The following is a 22,424-nucleotide window of genomic DNA, read 5'->3' as shown; positions in this document are numbered from 1 at the left end:
AAGTTACTTTTAAATGTACAGTAGTGGCTATCTGGTATGTGGTTTTGTGTGTGTTCTGTTTGTTTTTACTTCTCAAAAGAGTGGCTAAAACCACAATGTGCATCTGTGTACAGCTGGGGAGAGGCCCTTGCCCCCAGGAAATCCCGTGAGCATGACTGCCCCTCTGCCTTCACCCCGACACATGCAGCAGAGAGCCCAGTCTCTGTGTGGGAGACAAACGGCTGCCCAAAGGCAGCAACATCGTTCCTTCCTTTTAGAAAGTAAGTTTAAGCATGCAAACACACACCTACATCACTGATACACTCTAGTGCACACTTTAATTCTTAAGTCATTAACTTCTTAATTATAAGGTTCTACATTAATACTTTTCTTCTGCCAAAATCCAATAAAAAGAAACAAGATTTACTTGTTTGGCACTCAGCTCCTTTGCCTGCCCACATGGGCTTGGATAACAGTTTAAGGGACTGTGAAATGGTCAGAAACTGGGGGAGTGAGGGACGGAAGGAAAAGCAGATGCCCCTTATAGAGGACATTATTGTATTCTTTAGATTGGCCAGCCAAGCTTAGAATGACCTTGAGATGGTTATCTGCTTTGTGCAGAGCTTCAAAGACAAACATCAGAAATAATTCTGTATTCTTTCATTTCTAGCATTAAGTAGACTTTCCTAGCTTCCTTTAACAAACTGCTCCATAGTTTGATAAACAGCTTTGCTAGGACATTGGTTCTTATAATCTAAAAATATCCCAATGGGGATTTTTAAAGTTGGAAACTGTGCAAACACATCCAAAATCATCAAGATATTTCTTAAAACTTACTTTATGTACAGTGCTAGGTCTGTAGCTAAAATAGCTTGCTTGATTATCTTCAGTGTGGTCTTATATTCTTCAATGGAGAGGCCACTGAGAATCTGATTGCCCTTTATAAAAAAGAAAACCATCATAAGCACTCCACTTGGAGACGCTGCTGCTAAGAACAAAATCTGAAAATAAAGTCACATCTCTTACACACATTCTGAACTCAGGAAGACAGAGGACACCTTCTTACATAAGTCAATACCACGAAGTAATGTTTCCCCTTGAAGCACCCACCTCACCGCCTTGTCATTTGAGAAGAAAACAGCTTCATGATGGTTCATTGACCAAAGCAAGCATGTTTTTCCAACTCTTCTACTTCTTGGCTTTAGTCCAGGCCCAAAAATTAATGACTATATACCTTTTTCCTTTGGGCAAGTTACCTGCTAAGTCTGACAGCAAGTAAAACTTTGAAAAATCAAAATTTATATTAATAGATGTGAAGAACAGAGGGATGAAACTGTAAATGATTATTTTAAAAATCATTTCTCTGGCTTCTGTAACAAATCCAATAACATTTCTGGTGCAGATTTATATATTTTTAACTTCTTATTGAGAATAGTTTTTATTCTTAGGAACATGTGCAGTATAGATGGGTAGTGGGCATGAGCGATGTGTGCTTCCTCAAGAAAGGAAGAGTTTGAAATATCTATAAGGAGAATTTCAAAGATGGCTAATCCATGTGCAAATTATCTAAAGTTTTTGCTACATAACCATTTTTTAAATTTCTTGCCTGTAATTTAAAGCACAGTGACTCACTGATCTTGAACTAAGTAAAACATACTTTGGGTAACTCAGACTATACTCAAAACAACATCTGTAAATTGAGTCAGATGTGCTTCCTAAACCTTAGTGCTGAGAAAAAAAACCCAGAAGCTTGGAAATAGGGTGTAGAGGCAAAGGATTTGCTCTGAAGAGAGAAAACTGTTGAGCTGGGATCAGACATTGGTTAGAGGATAACTAGATGCCGAAACTGTGATATACGTCTAATTAATAATCTATGATTATACAAGAAATACTATTTTTAAATATTAAATCACTTTAGATTCTGGACAAAACAGTACTGTTCAGAAGATAGCTTCTGATACTTTTATTTAAGATAAAACTATGTTAAATGTTAAAGTAGAAATGTCTTTTGGTATTATATTTTTATTTTCCCTTCCAAGAGCAAAAGCTATAAATTCTTATGTATTGGTGCTTACAAAGACAGAATGTAGAGATGGGTCTTATAATATGAGGCCAGCCATATATACAGCAAGATTCCTTTTATGTTATAATATATTACATAGTAAGTTATGTCATCTAGTAACAGAGAGCAGTGTGATAGGAGTACTGTACAATATGCTTTTTAAGAAAAAGGTTAAGCACATTTTCTTCAAAACTAAATAGGATATTAAAAATGAAGTTTGAGCTAAAGGGCAAAGACAGCAAATTCCAATGAAGGTACATATGTTTCTGCTATAATTCAACATAGACATTCCTGACAAGTCTCAGTTCAGAAAAACCACACACTAAAAATAACATGGTATATGGAAAAAACTGTACTGGGGGAGACCACTCAAAGCCTATGCAACTTTTTAACCAGAGCACAAAACAAACCAAGAATTAGGACATTTGAAGGTAACTTGGACAGGCCAGGCTCACAAGTCTGGCAACTGCCTCTGAGGACATTAAAGAAGCACAAAAACAACGGAATGGAAATGCTGGTTTATGGAGGTGCAGGGGCAGTGCAGATAGAACTGGACCACGGAGACAGTGGGGCTGTATCACGGGAGGCACTGGAGGATGAGCAGCCCCCCTCCACGGCCCAGCGCAGTCCAGGGCAAGGAGTGCCTCTCAGGGGCAAGTGCCCACTTCAGTACTCCTAAAACAAGGGAAAGGGCTGCATGTGCAGGAGCCAAGCAGAGCGTTTCGTCCTTTCTCGCTGAAGGCTGAAATTCAACTCCTGTAATTCTGACACCTAACCCAAGAGAACTTGTGCATGAAACAGTACAATTTGTACATTTTATCAATATCATCCCCCTACCTCCCAGTCACACACTAATTCTTATTAAAAGGCACATCTGTAGCAGACAGTCTGTACTACAGCATGTGCAGAATTTACAAGGAGGTGCCAGAACTGGCCACATAACTCTCATCCCTTCACCCACACTGAGGTAGGACTGCATTCCCCTTCACTCAAGTAAGAGAGAGCAGCCTGCAGTCACTGTGTGTCTCCTGGAGTTGGATGGGTGGGTTGGGACCACAGTGCACTCATGTCTGATTCCCATCTGGAAAACTGAAAAGGCAAGACCCAGACTGGCTAGAGAGTCTGATTGAGCAGGAAGGAAAAGGTGCTCCCATTCAGGATGGCCTGCCTCTTCTGAGTTTTGGAGGCATTAGGCCCCTTTAAGTTCTGTCTTTTTCAAGAGGACCACAAGGAGGGCCAAGGAACCTTAGCAGAAAGGAGATGAAAGTCACTACTCAGAGTTCCAGGATCTGAGGAAGAAGTCATAAGGTGATACACTGGAGAGGTGACCGTGCGTATTAAGGGGACGTCAGTGGAAAAGCCCCACAGTTAAGGCGCATGGCCACGATCATGGACTTACTCATAAGAAAAGAACCTGTTTTAAACACCTACGAGGCACAGAGAGAGGGACAGGCATAAGAGTACCAGTCTGCTGAGAGTGTTCTGGGCCCTCTTCTTTCCTGTTCTCCAGGACGTGGGGATTTGGGGGTGAGGAAGGAGTCAAAAGAAGCATAAGGAGGGACGAAAGAGGCCAACCAGGACAAGAAAAGAGGACCTGAAGCTTTAAATCAAGTCCCAAATCTGTACTGTTCCACAGGACTGAACATTTTGGTTTCTAACTTGAAAACTGTATGCTGTATTTTGTGATGTAAAGCAGTAACTAGAAAGCTTTTACTTAAAAAGAGTCACCACAAAAGTCATAAGCCTCTTAAGTTTTCCAGGGCTCAGGGAAGAACGAACCCAGTGGGCAGATGTAAAGAGATAGAGATAAAATTGCTTTAAGATTATATACCACGCGTTGTGCTTATTCAATATAAGAGTCTACAACTTTCATTTTTTTTCTTATTATAAAGGTAATATATGCATACAGTGGATAATGCGAATAATGAACAAATCCGAATCAGAAAATAATAAAGCTAATAACTTAAGTAGACAGAGACAGCCATTGTGAATATTTTGGTGTATATCATTTTAATATTTTCCTTAACATAAATATGACTGGCATAGCATATTACATGCTTTCTTACATTGATATTCATTAGCCAGTGTTGAATAACTTTATTCCTTAACAAAAATGTTTATTAGTGGTCAGAAGTTTCAATAAAAAGAGGAAAAGGTATTGCTTGTGAAAGACATTGGAGAGCAGTTAAACCACATCATTTGACAAAAACAGAACTAACAGAGAACCATAAAATACCAGTTTTGTTTGTTTCTAATTTGGAAGAACCAAACTGAGGTAAGGAACCAGTTTTCCCTTATCAGGCAGCATTAAGACAGTTTTGGTTTCTAGAGAAGTAAGGCTGTGAAGATCTCAAATGTTTTGGCTTTGCCTTTCTTACCCAAAAAGGAATAAAGCATGCTCAAGAATTTATGATGCTGGGAATAAATCCAAAACTTAAAAATAAAACTGAATTTGTAAACTCTCTTTTGAAAGTCCACAACCATAAAGTAGGTACTTACAGGACTATTAAGGATCATCAGGCACTGATCAAAATGATGATGCTCCATGATTGAATGGCAGTAGAGCTGAGCGAGTGGGTGCTCACTTCTGAAACATAGTTAGTTGAAGAAAGAAAAAGTTTAAAATATGACCAATTTCCCCAACATACCAGTTATCAATTTCTTCTTGTTATTTGTTAACTGAAGAAGAGGCTACTTCATAAAAATTAATCCAACAGTTTTCTCTCCTTCTGCTGGAAATAGTGAGGTCATCTCTGGGAAATACAAGTCAAGAGTCAAATTGTTTTCAAATATCAATGTAACTGCTCCCCATTCAAAGTACGAACAATTTCATTGGTTTTAATATTTATTAAAATAATAATAGTAGAAGGAATAAGAACAAAGCATTACTTTCTCTACACATGAAAAAAAAAACCAAACTGTGAAACAGCTATACCAAACAATACTCTACAATTTCAAAAGTGCAATTACTTTAAAACCTGAAATAAATTTCCACATAAGTCTTTGTTCTGAAATAAGGCTGAAGGTCAGCATCTCTGTGCATGTGCATATAAGAGTTGTGAGCGGTGAGAAGCAAGGAAAAGGGGGACAGTGGGTGCACATCTCCCCAACTGGAGGAAGGAAGGAGACAACTCCTGCCTTGTTTTCTTTGCTCCTTTCATATCTAGTAAGTTGTACCATGGGTCAGATCCTGTGCTGATCACTGGACAATGGGAAGACAATGGGATGATCTAAAACAAGCAGATCTGTAAGAAAAATCTGCTTTTTAGACAGCTAAAAAGCCCCGCTGTGGGATGCAGCTTATTTCAGTGCAGGACTCGATGCTGAACTTGAGGAAAACAGTAGAGACCATTTGGCCAGGTCAAGTGGTGTGTGCGTGCTCAGTCACTTCAGTAGTGTCCAAATCTTTGTGACCCTATGGACTGTAGCCCGCCAGGGTCCTCTGTCCATGGGATTCTCCAGGCAAGAATACTGGAGTGGGTTGCCATTTGCTTTCCTCCCTGAAGATTCCTTCGGGATCTTCCTGACCCAGGGATCAAACCCACATGTCTTACATCTCCTGCACTGGCAGGCAGGTTCTTTACCACTGGTGCCACCTGGAAAGCCCGTATTAAGTAAAGGGGTGAGGAGGGGATATTATAGTCAGTTCGTTATGTGTAACAGTCACAAATCAAGTTCTGAAGCACAATAAGCAGAGTCCTCTATCTCCTATTTCTCATGACCCTTCATGTGGGAATATAAAGTACCATTTCCACTATTTGTTCTTTCAAAACAGTAGAAAAAGTTATAGTTCCTGAAAGTCTGTTTCTTAAATTTAGAGGACAGGGGTTTATGTATTGTAAAGCATCATATAAGTGTTAGATAATACAACTGATTGGTTATTCCTTTATACTACTATATGAATCATTATTTTACTTTGCATTTCATTTATTGAAGATAGAAATGACTGAAGAAAGGTGATGCAGGAAAAAATGAGCTAGGAGTGAGAGCAGCTTAAGGGAAAACAAAACAGTAAAATGAAAATAAAGGTAAGAGAATGGATCATTTCATCTCGTCCTCATACCACCACCAACACTGCTGACTCCCAAGCTGCCATGTCTCGTCGTCATTGTAACCCTTCTCCCAAAGTAACCCCTGCCTTGTCTTCTTTGCTCCTTTCATATCTAGTAAGTTGTTCAGTTCAGTCACTCAGTCGTGTCCAACTCTTTGCGACCCCATGAACCGCAGCACCCCAGGCCTCCCTGTCCATCACCAACTCCCGGAGTCCACCCAAACCCATGTCCATTGAGTCGATGATGCCATCCAACCATCTCATCCTCTGTCATCCCCTTCTCCTCCCGCCCTCAGTCTTTCCCAGCATCAGGGTCTTTTCAAATGAGTCAGCTCTTCGCATCAGGTGGCCAAAGTATTGGAGTTTCAGCTTCAGCATCAGTCCTTCCAATGAATATTCAGGACTGATCTCCTTTAGGATGGACTGGTTGGATCTCCTTGCAGTCCAAGGGACTCTCAAGAATCTTCTCCAACACCACAGTTCAAAAGCATCAATTCTTTGGCGCTCAGCTTTCTTTATAGTCCAACTCTCACATCCATACATGACCACTGGAAAAACCATAGCCTTGACTAGATGGACCTTTGTTGACAAAGTAATGTCTCTGCTTTTTAATATGCTGACTAGATTGGTCATAACTTTCCTTCCAAGGAGTAAGTGTCTTTTAATTTCATGGCTGCAGTCACCATCTGCAGTGATTTTGGAGCCCAGAAAAATAAAGTCAGCCACTGTTTCTCCATCTATCTGCCATAAAGTGATGGGACCGGATGCCATGATCTTAGTTTTCTGAATGTTGAGCTTTAAGCCAACTTTTTCACTCTGCTCTTTCACTTTCATCAAGAGGCTCTTCCGTTCTTCTTCACTTTCTGCCATAAGGGTGGTGTCATCTGCATATCTGAGGTTATTGATATTTCTCCTGGCAATCTTGATTCCAGCTTGTACTTCCTCCAGCCCAGCGTTTCTCATGATGGACTCTGCATATAAGTTAAATAAGCAGGGTGACAATATACAGCCTTGACGTCCTCCTTTTCCTATTTGGAACCAGTCTGTTGGAACCAGTCTGTAAGTTGTACCATGGGTCAGATCCTGTGCTGATCACTGGACAGTGGGAAGACAATGGGATGAACTGAAACAAGCAGATCTATAAGAAAAATTTGCTGGAACCATTCTGGAGATGCATGGAGACTACTGGGATTTAGTTAGGAACCTAGTGGGAAACTGTTCTAGTACCCATGTAAGAGACAGCCTGGATTAGAGTGGATTTGGTAGAATCTCAAATAGAGTTGTTTAAGGAGGTACATGAGTCAGGAGCTGGCAGTGAGTCCTGGTGTTGGGAACTAGTGATGATGAGAGAGATGAAAGGGGAATGCAGGGAGGCTAAGTTTCTGCATTGTCGTTTATTGACACAGGGAAAAAGGGAGAAGATGATTTAGAATGGGGGTGAAGAAGGGAAGCTGACAGGATAAGTGCTCGATCTATTGATTTTAAGGTAGCTGTAGTCCAACCATGTGGGTATAAATGTCTGGACTCGGGTGTGGACTGGAGAGACTTGGGTCACATCGGCATACTTGGAAATCTAATCCATGCGAGCAGATGAGGTCTCTAGGGAGATGGCCTGGGCTTACAGAGGGCCCAGCATAAACAGACCCCACATCCTGCCTAGAGTCTATGGTCTCTACTGTGGCAACCGTTTTTTCTCACCACTCGGACTAGATCCACTAATGTCACTCATGTTTAAACTTCAGTAAAACGACTGCAGCCTTCCTCATTCCCTTCACTTAGGAAAGGAAAAGCTTCTAGAGTGTCTGTCATTTTCATTTATATAAGAAACCTAAGCACATCCAGTATCAGTATCTGTTTTATTCTGCTAGCTGTTTATAAGTCTGTTACCTGTTAGATTGTATTCCTTTTCAGTTTGGTAGATTCCTTTTCCCTAATGATAACAAGTACTCTCTACTAAGAGCCTATGACATGTCCAGCCCTGTGGTAAGTAGTTGATTTGCTTTTGACAATAATCTTGTATAGGACACTTCAGCTCACCACGTCAAAATCCTCAGTCCCACCTCATACTGCAGCCGCTGACGTAGAGTCCAGCTCCACCTCTGCTGTGACACACGGCATGAGGAGCCCGTGAGAAGGCGCCCTGCACCGGCCCCCGGGAACACCTCATCTCTGCCCACGGGAACTCTCTGCACTCACGCTCGCTCAGCCGGGAGGGTGAGGTAAGGCCCGTGGAGGTCGCCTGTGAGCAGTGGTATACGCAGGGCTGGAGAGCCGCCCCCTCCCCTTTCATCTCTGTCCCTTTGCAGACAGCTCTGCATCTCCTGTCCTGAGACTTCTCACAAGCACCCGGCAGGACTGAGCACCGGGTGCTGGTATGGGTGGACATCTGGCTCCCTCATCCTCCTCCTGGCCTCCCCTCCTCTCCGTTTCCCACCCTCAGGCCTGCATTTCTGCCCCCTGGGATCAAATGCACCCCTAAGCTGTATGCATGCCAGCTTCTGTCCCAGGCTGTGCTCCAGGGTGACCCAGCCTGAGACGTCGCTACAGCATTTTAGCATTTGTTTTTTTAGACAACCTAAAGTTCAGAGAGATCATCTAACTTGTTCAAGGTCAATACAAATGGCAGAGCTTGGGTTCACACACATCCTCTTCACCGCACAACTCTGGCTTGTGACCCACAGCACTCTGCGCACGCAGCATCTCCTCACCAACCTAGTAGCCAGACTAGAAACACAACATGATACAATGGAAACATGTTTAAAATTTCAAATGCATATTGCATTTTTACACCATGCAGAAAGGACTGCTTCACATTAGAGAAGATTCTTGGCTTGTGAGATACATAAATGCAAATTTACTGACGTTTTTACATGTTTACTTACATGGTTTGCCTTTATTTTATGTTCTAAAACTAGGGATATATGAATCAATGACAGGGTGACAAATGCCCCAAATTCTCTCTTTACAAAAATATTGATGGAAATCAGTGTATCCTCTCTCCTGTCACTTTCTCACTCTTTGAAACATGAGGCTACATCACCTCCTTCTTCGAGGTCTCATCACAGGGACACTTGCAGCTACTCTTGCTGCAGGATAGTCCCCACAGCACTGTTAGTGAGCAGTCGTGGGTGAGCACACCCTCCCTGCCTCTCCTCCTGTCCTGCAGTTGCTGCTCCATCTCTGAGAGCGGCGTAAGGGCGCTGGTGCGGAAATCAGACCAGTGCCCCAGAAATACAGAGCCTTAGAAATCAAGAGAAAATGAAAGTGCTGGGAGAAAAGCACAGCCGCCCTGGCACAGTATTCCTTTTCACTGGCTCTAAGAGCCATCCTTTAATCTGGCTTCTCATCCATATATATTGCTCTGGGCTCAAATCTCTCAGCTACTCTTTGTAACCCATGCCAACCCATTTACTTCTCAACTTCACAACTTCTCTCCAACTCATCGTGATCACCTATCAGTCAGGGCTTATTTTATGTTCCTGTTCTCTGTGATCACAGATACTCAAGCTAATGAATCATTTAACCCTGTGACTCCAGTTCTTTGACCTCCTTGACTCTGTTGATTGTCTTTTTTTCACATCAACAGTAGACATTCCCTTCTTTGTTCCACAGCATTGAGCTGTTACCAAGCATAGTCTCTCTGCTAGTCCCTGTCCCTCTCTGGGACAGAGCAAGATCTTGAACTCTTGTCTGTCATTAACAGTATACCCCTGTGAAAATAGCTGAGCGGATAAGCTGTGCCAGGTACTGTTCCAAGCACTTTGCATCTGTTTATACTTCTTAATCCTTGTAGGAAACCGTGTGAGACAGGTATTATTCTGTCATTATTCTACTGTACAGAGAAGGAAACACAGGAAGTTCAAATGACTTGGTTCAAAGACACACAGTGAGAGGAGTCGGGATTCGAATGTGCACTCAGGCCAGTCTAAGGACTAACTGAACTCATGTATATAAAATGCTAGAAAGAGTTCCAAATGCCACAAGGCTAAAAGCTATTACTATGTTGAGGGTTAACTTCTATTACTGTTAATTACTATAACAATCATTATTGTTATTACTATTATTATTAGCTACTGACATTAAGACTAACTGAACTTGCACATTCTTCATATCCAGACCTCCAGTCTCTCAAGCTCTCCAACATTACCAAGGATGACCTCATTCCTGGCTCAAGTACACTCTACTCAGTTTGGACTTCACGAACTATGGTTCCCGTGCTATCGTTGCTGCCCTTTGAAGTCTCTGAGATGCTGCTGACCCTCTGTGACCACCGGCCCATTCATGACCCAGCTCACTGTTGCTCCTCTGTTACAGAGCAGCGAGGACCACGGTGCAGGGCGAGTTCTTCCAGGACACTCACACACACGTGATCAGACTGTGGTTACCAGGAAATTCTTTCATTCTGGTTTTGCGGAATCTCTAATCTTAAAAAAAAAAAAACACCTCATTTGGTCATCCTACCTCTTCTAACCACCATCCTGTGTATTACTTCCTCCTCATTGCTGGACTCCTCTCCCCTCCATGCTCCCCCTCTAAGGACACAAGCATGCAGACACACCTCCCAGCTCTTTCACTCTTATCAGTGGCACCATCGTTCTTCATTTCTTAGACCCAGAGTTATGATTTCCCCCTTCCTTCCTGCATATGACTAACTGTTCAACATTAGATTTAAACAGTTTTCTTCCTTCCTCGAGCTAATATGTGATGTTCATATACATCTGGCTTCCCCAACAGCTTTCTGGCTGAACTCTGTGTTTCTAATTTTTACCTGTTTACCTTGTACCAGACTTTCAGATTTTTTCTTCTTAAGCAATGCCATTAACCACTCAGTGGTCACTACACCAAATAAAATGCACAGCCTGGTTTTCTAGCCCTCCCTCGAAAGGGTCTTCTAACTTCTGCTTGTTCATCCTCTTACTTTTCATTCTGACTATTCATGCTAGCCATCACTGCTGTTCCAATGAAAATGCTCACTTCATGGTATTTCTGGAATATCTTCAAGTCTTCTCCTCTCCAAATCTTACTCACTTCAAAGATCCGGTTTAACTCTGACTTCTTCCATTAACAGTAAAGATGGGCTATGCTGATCATGACCTATCTCCTTATTTACTGAACACTTCCAGCCCATGTTATTAAAGAACATAAGACTTACCAGATACTTTTACATTAATCACCACTGAGTGAGGAGACAATAAAAATTCCTGGAGAACAGGAATTGAATTTTACACGTTTACTGAAGCGACGTAGCAGCAGCAGTAGCAGCTCTCTGCCTAACAAAGTACAGGCCCCAGTAACTGCACATTATCCATCTGCCTAAAGTGTAGGATAATTTCACTGTATTTATGTTTATAAAACACAAATTCTGAATCTTACCAAGTAAATGTATCTACCACAGTCCTCCTATATGGACTACAGGCCTAATGGGGGAAAATTTCTCTACATACGCAGATGTCTATTCTTCAGTCACTTGTTGCTGTGACTGTCTATTTTTAAAAGACTAGCCTGGTATCTATCTGAAACCACTCTTGCCATCACCCAGCCATGTGGGGGAGGAAGGCGCAGGCAGTGGCCTCTCCCCCAGCACTTCACTGGCACACTCACGGCGCTCCTCATAAAGGCAGTCTTCCTGAGCCAGGAAGGAGCCAGAGAATCCGACCAAGAACCAAAACAGTTTCCTAAACACGGGATATCTCACTTCAGAGCTTCTGATGAGGTCTGCGAGAAGAACAAGTGACAGCAGCTGTGTCTCTAACTCTGCTACCTCATAAGGGCTTTTCTCTTTTTGATGTATTAACTTTTGTTTCTGTGCCTTCTTTTATTGTTTTGGTTTCTTTACAGAGTGTTTGAATATTTGATAAAGGTCTGGACAGAGTACACCTTTCTAGAAGCCAGTTCTTTATATGGAAATGTTTCTGACACTCTTAGTCTCCCAAGGGTCCCTTGGTTAAGAAAATCCTCCTTGAGATACCACTTGTTTATCACCAAGGAAAGAAAAAGAGAAACATCCCTGGAACATTCTTGGCTTCCTCTACTCAAACCACAGGGATGTAGGAAAAAATAAGCATCTCTAAAACGCCTTTAATTTATTTTTAAAAGTTATTATTACTTAGTGCAAGTCTACTTTGCGGTATATGTGAAAGTAAGATCCTGCAGTCTTTTTCCCAGGACTTTTTTTTTATTTTGAAGAGAAGATGACGTTTCTCCAGATGTTTTTTCTGGGTGATTATTTTTAAATAAACAAAGGGAAAAAATAGCTGAGTACTTTTTTTCACTCTGAAGCAGGGCAGTATGGCAATCCATACACTAACAGTCCATATCCTAATGACACGATGCTCAGGGCTGAGGGAAGAGAAGGCCGCCCCGCTGACTCTGACCCTCAGCCTGTTCTCAACTCTCCGCTTACAGTCTCTTCACATCACTGTTCCCTTTCATAACTACTCCCGTGTTGATGAGAGGCTCAGGACCACAATCACACAACAAAGGACACATCATGCAGTCAGTTCTCCAAAATGTTAGATTTTAAAGAGGAAACAGCTAGCCTCTGACAGTCAGACCAGAGCTTGCTATCTTTTCCCATCAATGGTCAGGAGAGGACATGGTTACTACATTGCTACAATTCTTTTTACATCAAGTTTTCCACTTACTGTATTTAGATAAAGGGGATGTGATTAGAGAGCTTTCTGAAGTTCTCTCAAGATATCAGATATCTGGAATTTCCTAGCGAGATATATGCGTTAGCTGAATCACTTGCATACTTTAAAAAATGTTCAATAATAAGAAATTTCACCAAGAAATTTATGCTTTCAACTAATTTGCTCCAAGAAAATAAAAATGTCATGATAGCATTTATGATGTCATAAATCTGATGATCACCTTTAGTATCGCATTTGCCATTGCAAATGTTATGTAAGCATGGTCCACAAGGGAGCTTGAAAAACTTGTCTGAAGAATTAGTATCTTACTCTCAAAATCAGTCCAAAAGCAGGCTTCTGATGATGACAGGACTATCACTAGCACCTGAAGCTAAGATTCATTTTAACACTTAAAAATGTACCAGGCATTCTACCTGGTAGTGATGTGCGTTATGTCTTGAAAAACTTACGTCCACCCTATGAGTAGGAATGCTATTATCTTGACTTCACAGAGGTGAGCGGCCCTGCTCACAGTCACACAGGGACTCGGTGGTGAGGGGGAGGACTCGAGTCCAGATCTGACCTCAGAGCCCAAATTTGCCAGTACGGTGGTCTACTGCCTTCACTAAGACCAAAAGCCTCTTTATGGACGGCACTTACTAAGTACTTAGGATCGGTGCTTAGCTCGACTTTTTAAGTACTATCTTTTATTCCAGCGTGAAATTCTACCTTTTCTGTACTAGTCTTCATAGTTTTCCAATGAAGCTCTTAAGCCTTGTGTTCATAAAATAAAGCAAAACTCCTGGTAATTATCCAATGAAATAAGATTCTCAACGTAAATAGTTTTCGAACTTCAGGCCAGAGATGTTCGCAAAGTAATGTTGGACTTGCATTATTTTTTCCATTTCCCTTAAGTAAAACCAGAGTATGTTATGGGACCTTGACCAACTGAAATTTCGTACCGTTAAAATTTGCTGTGGCTTCTACTTTTAACAAGACAGCCCTACAATTGAAAAGAAACACCCTCTTTTGCCACTGTGGCAAATGTCTTACCGCTGTATGTAAGAGTTATTCACACCGCGGTGATCCAGATCATGGCTTAAGGCAGCAATCAGCAGTGCGAGTATCTCCAGGTCCGTCAGCCTGTTCTACATGACCGAAGACCGTGGAGGAGAGAAAGAGAAAGAACAGTTTGGTAAAGCGCATTTTACTACCTCTTTGCACCCATCACGTGGTTTTGTCCTCAGCACTTTACATATGTGCTTCTTCCTAGTCACAGAGGACTCAGGCTAGAATCCTTTCCTGCAGGGATTGACTCAGTCATATTTTGTCTTCAGAATGGGATTGTTATTATCAACAGAAAAAATTAAGATGCCTCACATAATCAACAATCTGTCCATGTGCAGTCAATGTTTTTAATTCTTAATTATCTACATACGGGTGGAATAATCCAAACTTCCAACAACTGTCTTCTCTCTGAATTTTTGCAGGGAACTTTCTGCAGTTCCCTCTAGATTCTGTGGCCTTTTCTCTCTGCCAGTTGCTGTATACTTCACTCTCTCATTAGGAGCACAGACGTGATTACTAGCCAACAATAGGAAAAAAAAAGATGAGGAATGAAAATTTGGCTTTGAAAAGTTGCACAATATATTCCACAGCCAAATACAGGTTATTTTTAATACCTGCCATTTGTATTATCTACTCAACTATTCACCTTCATTAGTAAGAAAACACAGGTGAAATTATTATCAGCTCTGATCTGTTGGACCTCTTAACATTCTACACAGTAATGTCTACAACATGTACACAAATCACCATTCTATTATGATTCACAAAAAGCAGGGATAGGCTTCAGTGATACCGTCCTCATGACTGTCTCAAACCCCAAAATAAATTCACCCTATTTCTTATAAATGTTTGTTAGATTGGGAAAATACAATCATGGTATGTGATATGGCTTCTTAAGACAACAATCACTTTTTTTTTTAGCTCTAGCCAGTTAAAATGTGCACACGATGAAAGTCGAGACAGAGGATAACATTTTTAGTTTGTTAAATAAAAAAGAGCATGGAAGCTCTGAATTAAAAGCAGTCATATGATGGATGCCTGGGATCACTCACCTAGAACAACTAGTCAATTCCCACTGAGGTTAGAATCTAAGGCCAGAGATACGAAAAATCTGACCTGGAAAGGAACGAATCACTTGAATGTTTTCTGAACTGATCTTCCTTGTAAAAGTCTCTGGTCATGTGTATGAAACCAAAACCTTTTCCATGAAATAATATTTATAAAATCAGTTCTCCAGAGAAAACGTGATAGAGAACCCTGGGCCCATCTATGGAGCCAAGTTCAGGACCTGAGTGGTTTTTGAAAAATTCTACTATGGAGGAGTTTAAATGTGACTGCGAGAAACTGGATACTTTTCCTTCTACTGTAGACTTTCCTCTGAAGGAGGTATTTATTTGGTCAAAGACTATTAAGTTTAACATGAAGCTATTTAAAAATACTTTTTAAAATATGCAATGTATGTTATATATGAAAGAAAATTAGAAATTATTTTGCCATATTAGTCTTCTTGAATTAAGAGGTGCAGGATACATGGGTTTACTCCCTGGGCTGGGAAGATCCCCTGGAGGAGGGAATGGCTACCCACTCCAGTATTCTGGCCAGGAATATCCCACGAACAGAGGAGCTTGGTGGGTCACAGTCACAAGGGGTTGCAAAAGAGTTGGACGTGATTAAGCACAAGCACACACAACACAATTTACTTTTAAGTGGCAATAAGTATTACTCTCAATCATCACTAATGCACATTAAAAAAAATTGGAAGAATATGCTGTAAAGCAACAAAATGTCTTAAATATATAAAGACTCTGAGAAGTACCTGAATTTTGCCTGCTTTTAATGCAGCAAACATGCACTGAGCTGTATTAAAGGCATGTCTCCAATTATGATAGGCAACGTTCTTCCGATAGTTCTTCTTCACACTTAAAATCCACCTGCAAAGGACCTTTAGGAAACAAAGTGTAAGTAGTCAAAATAACTGCTAACGCTTATCCCTACATTGTCTTCATGCACTGTACAAAGCATTTACATCTGACCCCAGCACTCTGAGGGACGCACTACAATTGAGATAGCTTTACAGATGACGAAATTGACATTCAGAGAGGAAGCTTGCCCAAGGTCACAGTGCATGTAAAGGATGGGGCCAAAAATTCAGGTCTTGACAGTTTGATTCCATCGTCCACCATGCAAACCATGGTGCCAACTAAGTTAGATGTGAAAGGCAAGGCAGCTCTAAGAAAGGTAGGGCACAGACTAGCTTTTTAAAAGACACTATGTCCACATGTAATCAGTTAGGACAGTCCAACAGTCACATGTGCATGGATTCATGCTCGGGGAGCCGTGCAAGCGGTTACTCCCCACTCCTCATGCTCTCATCCTGTATGTCTGCAGAGGCGTCCGTGAGGCTCCCCTGGGGACGGACTGGGGGCAAGGCACACAGCACACATCCAAGGACAAACTAAAACTCCAAGTCGCAGTCTCTGTCCCTTTTAGACGATTCTTAAATATTCAGGCAGATTTACTGCTTGGTTACCAAGAAGTAATTAAAAAAAAAAAAACACACATAAAGCCCTGGTGTGTGTGTGTGTGTGTGTGTGTGTGTGTGTGTGTGTGTGTGTGTGTGTGTGTTTAATCTATATATTGTAAAAGATGGAGAAAAAAAAGACAGACTGTTCAGAAAATCTCCCAAGCTGCGTTTATTTAATTCAATTCCTAAGTGGTGGATTTAACAAAATCCCCGGGGGACTCATGGGCCCTAAGCATGATAATTTTGTGTTTGCGTTAGCATCAGAGTCTGCCTCTCTTCAATTCTGAATGATTTACTATGCTTTGGGGGATCTCTAAAAATAAATATGTGCTTCTCTCTATGTATATTTATGGGGATATTTCATACACAAAAGCCATTGCTCTGGGGAATGGAAAAAGTACCAGGGAAAAGAATCCTACTTTAATAATATTCAACACAGTTTGATTGGCTGCAAAAGTAGGCCAAAAAACAAGGTTTCTTCTTTGTTGGTACAAAATTGGTTATAGAGGATTTGGCAGAAAAATCAATGCTTTCATATCCTCCCTTTTCTTCTCAGGTCTCTTTCTTCCCGTTCTATGACGCAGTTTACAGAGAATTCTGATAAAAGGAATCCAAATGTCCCCAAGCTCTTTTACTCACCCCTGAGTAACCATATTTCCCAAAGGATTTTGGAAGGCTAAGACTGACATGTGCTGACCTGAAATATACTACAGCATGACCATTTCTGAATAAAGCTGACCCTGAAGATAATAGATTCATCTTATTAGGAGAATTTTAAGTAAGAACTATTAACTTTCTTTTGATATGTTTAGAAAGTATACGTGAAGTCTTGTAGAAAATTGTCTAGTTGCTAAGTTGTGTCTGATTCTTTTGCGACCCCCTGGACTGTAGCCTTCCAAGCTACTCTGTCCATAGGATTTCCCAGGCAGGAATACTGGAATGAATGGGTTGCCATTTCCTTCTCCGGAGGATCTTCCCGACCCAGGGATCAAACCCATGTCTCCTGAATTGCGGGCAGATTCTTTACCACTGAGCCACCTGGGAACTCCCGTTGTAGAAAATTACTGGTGACTAATCACAAAATCAAGGAAAATAAGCAGGAAAGCCCAGATATTTAGCCTATGGGCATATCTCTCTACTAATCATAAAATCTGTAGACATAATTAAATAGGCATGTATAGCATATAATGGGAAATAAAGGACAAAATAATTATGAAACCTAATTCCTAATGGACTACTCTATTCTTCTTCTTTTGGAAGGCCCTGCTGCACAGCTTGTGAGAGCTTAGTTTCCTGACCAGGGGTTGAACCTGGTCATCCTAAGTGGACCTAACCACTGGACCACCAGGCACCTCCTGAACCTGCTTCTACTGAGATGGGCCTATTGAACTGAGTAACTCAATGACCACCCCATTGTATCTAATTAGTAACTAGATTCAAGTACAGTTTTGTATTCTGTTATCAGAATGTTCTTAACAGCATTTAGGAAAATTATGGTCAGATCTGTTAAATGCTTGGTGGACATGCCTGGAATGTTCAGACTTGTAATACAGCTTTTCGTACAGGACTCCTGAACAGCTGTGTGCAGTTTGGAAGACCCTAGGGAACATGCTCAATACAGTGAATCAGTCTCCAACAATTACAAAGGCTTCCTAAGTCCTGAGCAACATACTTAAGATTCTGTGCGAGAAAGCAAAGAAAGAAAATGCAGCTCAGCTCCTGCCTTCAAGAGTTTCAATCAGTAGCAAAACTAACAAAAGCACACATATAAAGGAAATAAATTCACATAAAAATGAGAACACAAATTTATAAACTGTCAACAGGATTCCAAGTGGCATGAAGTCAGTCCTAGAGTTTTCCCAGGAATAGAGACTTCTGCGTCATGCTTCAAGGAAAAAGTGTGTTGTGGTACAAAGTAGAGTGGACTGGGAAGTGGAGCCATCCTGTCCACTCATGGGAGGAGTGACTTGTCAAAGACAGAAGGTAAAGGAAAACAGGCATAGCACACGCAGATTGGCAGAGTAAAGTAAAAGAATCTGTTTCAGAGATCCATGAGAGTTACAGGAGAGAAAAGATCTGGAAGCCAACAGGGACAAGAAGATCTGCCATATCTTTCAGTAGGAAGGATTCTTTGTCAGGGCACTTTACAATGCTAACATCTTTTCTAGCAGCAACATTTTAATTATCATCCTAAAATTATATCTGAAATGTATAGTGACAATAATATCTGAAATAAAACAGATGGGTCACCAAGGCAGGAATGCCAACCAGAGTAATAGAGACGTTCAAGCTGACACTGGCCAGAATTAGAACAGTAGTTACTCAAATGGAAAAGCAGACTAGATGAATGAGACACCGAGAAGAAATACCTGCCTAATGGACCAACATTCAGCAAAAGGTAAAAATAACAGACTGTGGGAGAAATTCAAAGGACTATCTTCAGATCCAACACTCAAATGCTATCTAAAAGCTTATTTTTTTTAAATTTACTTTTAATTGAAGGATAATTGCTTTACAGAATTTTGTTGTTTAGAGCTTATGTTTTTAAGAAATAAATCAATTTATGTAATAATTTCATTAATAGGTACAAGGATCATATTCCTGTTCTGGCCAGGCCCTTTCAACAGAACCATTACCGGTGTAAAGTATGGGAGATCTCAGGAATGGAAAGGGACCTGAGTTGCTATCTAGATTTATGTAAATCCTGTAACTAGCAAGCAGCAGAACTGAGACTCACATTTAGATCTTCTGGCTCTAAATGAGATCTTCATTCCATTAATAAAGGCTTTAATACATGAGCCCTATGACTTACAACAGAGAAATCTGACAGGGTAATATAACCATGGTCAAATTTGGTTTAAAGAAGGGATTAACTTTCTACTTAGTACTTTTGTATTAAGCAAAATATACAGGTGTGCACACATACACACACATACAAATAGACAACCACACAGATGCATGTATAATTCTCACAAGACCCCCACAGGGAAAGTCATACCATTATTCCCAATTAACAGATTATAAAACTTGAGAATATAAGCAATTAACTGCCCAAAGAAACAAAAGCTAATCACCAGTAGAGCTATGACTCAAATCCAAGAACTTTCTACTCCATCACGCTATGTCTGGAGCTTCCTTGGTGGCTCAGACGGTAAAGCATCTGTCTGCCTACAAGGCAGGAGACCCAGGTTCGATCCCTGGGTCGGGAAGATCTCTTGGAGAAGGAAATGGCAGCCCACTCCAGTACTCTTGCCTGGAAAATTCCATGGACGGAGGAGCCTGGTAGGCTGCAGTCCATGGGGTTGCAAAGAGTCAGACACGACTGAGCGACTTCACTTTCACTTTCATGCCAGTTTCTTCATTTGTAAAACAGGGACAATAATAACCAAAGAACCTTTCTTGAGAGGTTCTTGAAATAATTAAATGATATGATATCCCTTAATCAACACACTCTAATAGGAGTGAAGTATTACTAGAGTCTACAGATTCTATTTTCACCCAAGAATAATATAAACTTTGGTTAAATTGAAGGAAGAACCAGATTTGGGCCCCCAGTAATACCAGAAATGACACTGTATTAACCGTAACTATGTTACAGCTCAGTCCTCAGACCTCAGTAAGGCTCTGAGGTCAGGGACAACTCATCACTAAAATGTGTCCCTAGCACAGTGCTGGGTATATGGTTTATTGTTAATAAATTTTCATTTTATGAATTAATGGATTGTTGGATAGTGGAGGCCTTCAAGGTATTTACATATCCATATAGGAAATCCATATGAAGAGACTAGACATTCAACTGACTGGGGAAAAAAAAAAACAGCTTTAAAGGCAAATTACTAAATTTATTTTTCATATAAGCGTTTCTATTCTCCCTTATTCTTGGATGCAATATACACAGGCATTATGAAACAAAATAGAATTCCCTGATCTCTCTCCGACTGGTATTAGAAGGTACTGATTTCAGTCTCGCTATTTTTGAGAGGCAAATAAGGTAATTGGCTGGGGTTAAAATCAGTCTTCATCTTCACTCCATATGGGTGACCCTGTTTGAACCAAGAGCTTGGCTTCACATCAGCCCCTCTGCTCCCTCATTTCCAAAGGCGTTGACTCTGTCTGGGTCCTTCTCTCTACTGTGTTATCATGACCTCTGCAACCAGATCACATTACTCCCCTGCTTAAGATTCCTCAGTGACTCACACCGTTATTTTCAGGATAAAATCCAAATCCCTCTGAATAGCGTACAAGGACCCACATGGTCTACTTCTCCTGCCACTGTCTCCCCCAACCAGTACTCCACGCCCCATCCCCTCCTGTCACCTTGCTCTCTCTGTTGGGGACACTCTCCCCTAGTCTTCAACCTGCTGCTTGATACTTGTGGGAACCCAGCACATGTCTTCTCAGTGGTTGATAAGTTCTTCAAACATTCTGGGTCTGTATTAGGTGACAGTATATGAATCACTGAAACTTCATTCCTTACTAGCATCCGAAACTAATTCTCTTACACACACACACACAATTTCCAGAAGCCATCACTACATTCCTACCTCATGTTTCATCTGGAAGTTCTGCACAAGGTTGAGGTCAGTGAACATCCGGATCGTGCACAGTGCCGTTTCCAGGTCAGACAGCTCAAAGTCACTGAAGCTGAAGTCGGTGATCTTAAGGGTCTGGGCAGATGGTACCACAGCAGCCTTGGGTAAAGGGAGAGGAAGAAAACGAAGTGAAGCTGTTAATCAGAGCAGCACAAATGCAGAGTTTTCTTGCTTTACTTTCGGAAATGGCACATTGGACTTAATTTTTTCTTTTGAATGTCATACACTAGAAATATTTTACTATAGAAGTTATTCCTTTTTTTTTTTTTTTTTTTAACTGAGCCCCTTGTGGATAACTGGTATGTTTCTAAGTAAGGCCAGGTGGAGAGAGGGTAACTGTACCTGGAACACTAGGCAGATCTAAGGAGTCCAGTGATCCAACTGCTTTATATTTCCTCAGTGTCAATTCATTCAACAGATATTTACTGAGCAATTATTCTGGACCCATCCCAGTACTATGGACTGAGAATAAGTAGTGAACAGGATAATGATAATGTTCTAACCATTATATGTTTAATTCTCAAGACAACCTTATGAAATGGATACTCTAGCTCCATCCTTGATTTGATTTTTAATCATCTAATGGTAGTAAACACTTGCAATTTCTTCAAATACACCTTGCTCTTTTTAAAAAATCAATGTTCCTTTTACCTCCTGCTTCTCCTACTTTCTTTAACTAAAGGACTTCTTTAAGACACAGTTCCCATCCAAATTAGAGTTATTAATAAATGCCCTTCAGAGCCAAGCCCACTGTGGGACTACCTGTTTAATCACACAAAATTCACTACAATGTACTTTCCTGTTTATCTGCTCCTAACCACACTGGATTGACAGGTGCGGCTGTATCTTACACATCTTTGTATCCATCTTATCTATTATGGATATAGTTTTGATATTTGTTAATATGAATACTTACTAAATGAATGGGAGGGGAAAAAAATCTCATTCTCTTCACTTAATTTGAGTTACAAGTTACAAGGTCTGGTTTTAAGGTCCCAAATCCTCCTAGAAAGGTGAAGTCCATTAATTTTGAGTTGGAAAACTAGCAGATGCATTCATTCCAATCTGTTTGGTACTGAATATTTTTAAAAGTCACCATTATTTGTTACACTATTTAAAAATTGGGAGATTTTAACAATAAAGCAGTATTTCTGGTCTTTCCTGGAAAATCAGGCCACGCTGAGCTTCAATTCCCATGAAGCGACTAGCCACAGCCAGCTCTCCTCCCCGACCCCACACCCTCTCAGACTGAGCAGGTTTCGCTCCTAGAATCTCTGCCAGGCCCCCACCAGCATGAAAACTTATAAGAACCTCCCTCCTCAACCCTCTTGACTATTTACTCTGCCAGCACTTTAGTGGCCTTAGCCACATCTGGCTGAAATTCATCTGATAAAAAGAGGCTTTAACTTGCTGTGGGGCAGAGGGAAGAAAATACAGAAATCTCAACCAGCTTCCTTCTAATGTTTTTTCCTTGATTTTCTCTAAACCCCTGAAGTTTCCTCTGAGTATCTGCCAT

The 22,424-nt window shown here is 40.9% G+C and overlaps 1 protein-coding gene and 2 long non-coding RNA genes across 5 annotated transcripts in view; 2 read left to right on the top strand and 1 right to left on the bottom strand.

Annotated features, from left to right (window-relative positions):
* Positions 1–11,966, top strand: part of LOC145515838 (uncharacterized) — a 90,273-nt gene extending 78,307 nt beyond the window's left edge. The window contains exons 7-9 of the long non-coding RNA XR_014061044.1: positions 5,982–6,069; positions 8,115–8,311; positions 10,209–11,966. This is a non-coding gene — a long non-coding RNA (uncharacterized LOC145515838). The remainder of the gene's footprint in view (positions 1–5,981; positions 6,070–8,114; positions 8,312–10,208) is intronic.
* Positions 1–22,424, bottom strand: part of PDE5A (phosphodiesterase 5A) — a 150,131-nt gene that overhangs the window by 15,788 nt on the left and 111,919 nt on the right. For all 3 annotated transcript variants that reach the window (XM_081493237.1, XM_081493246.1, XM_081493256.1), the window contains 5 exons: positions 20,861–21,007; positions 15,609–15,734; positions 13,778–13,872; positions 4,541–4,628; positions 817–917 (listed from right to left, as the gene is read on the bottom strand). In XM_081493237.1, coding sequence (XP_081349363.1) covers positions 817–917; positions 4,541–4,628; positions 13,778–13,872; positions 15,609–15,734; positions 20,861–21,007 — 557 coding nt within the window. The remainder of the gene's footprint in view (positions 1–816; positions 918–4,540; positions 4,629–13,777; positions 13,873–15,608; positions 15,735–20,860; positions 21,008–22,424) is intronic.
* LOC145507242 (uncharacterized) lies at positions 12,228–19,111 on the top strand. Its single transcript, XR_014054718.1, has 3 exons — positions 12,228–13,919; positions 16,873–17,094; positions 17,577–19,111. It is a non-coding gene; the product is annotated as an uncharacterized LOC145507242 (long non-coding RNA).

Source organism: Giraffa tippelskirchi, chromosome 1 (assembly GCF_054371585.1).
Source record: "Giraffa tippelskirchi isolate mGirTip1 chromosome 1, T2T-mGirTip1v1.2.pri, whole genome shotgun sequence".
Taxonomy (NCBI): Eukaryota; Metazoa; Chordata; class Mammalia; order Artiodactyla; family Giraffidae; genus Giraffa; species Giraffa tippelskirchi.
This window is presented reverse-complemented; position numbering and strand designations above follow the sequence as displayed.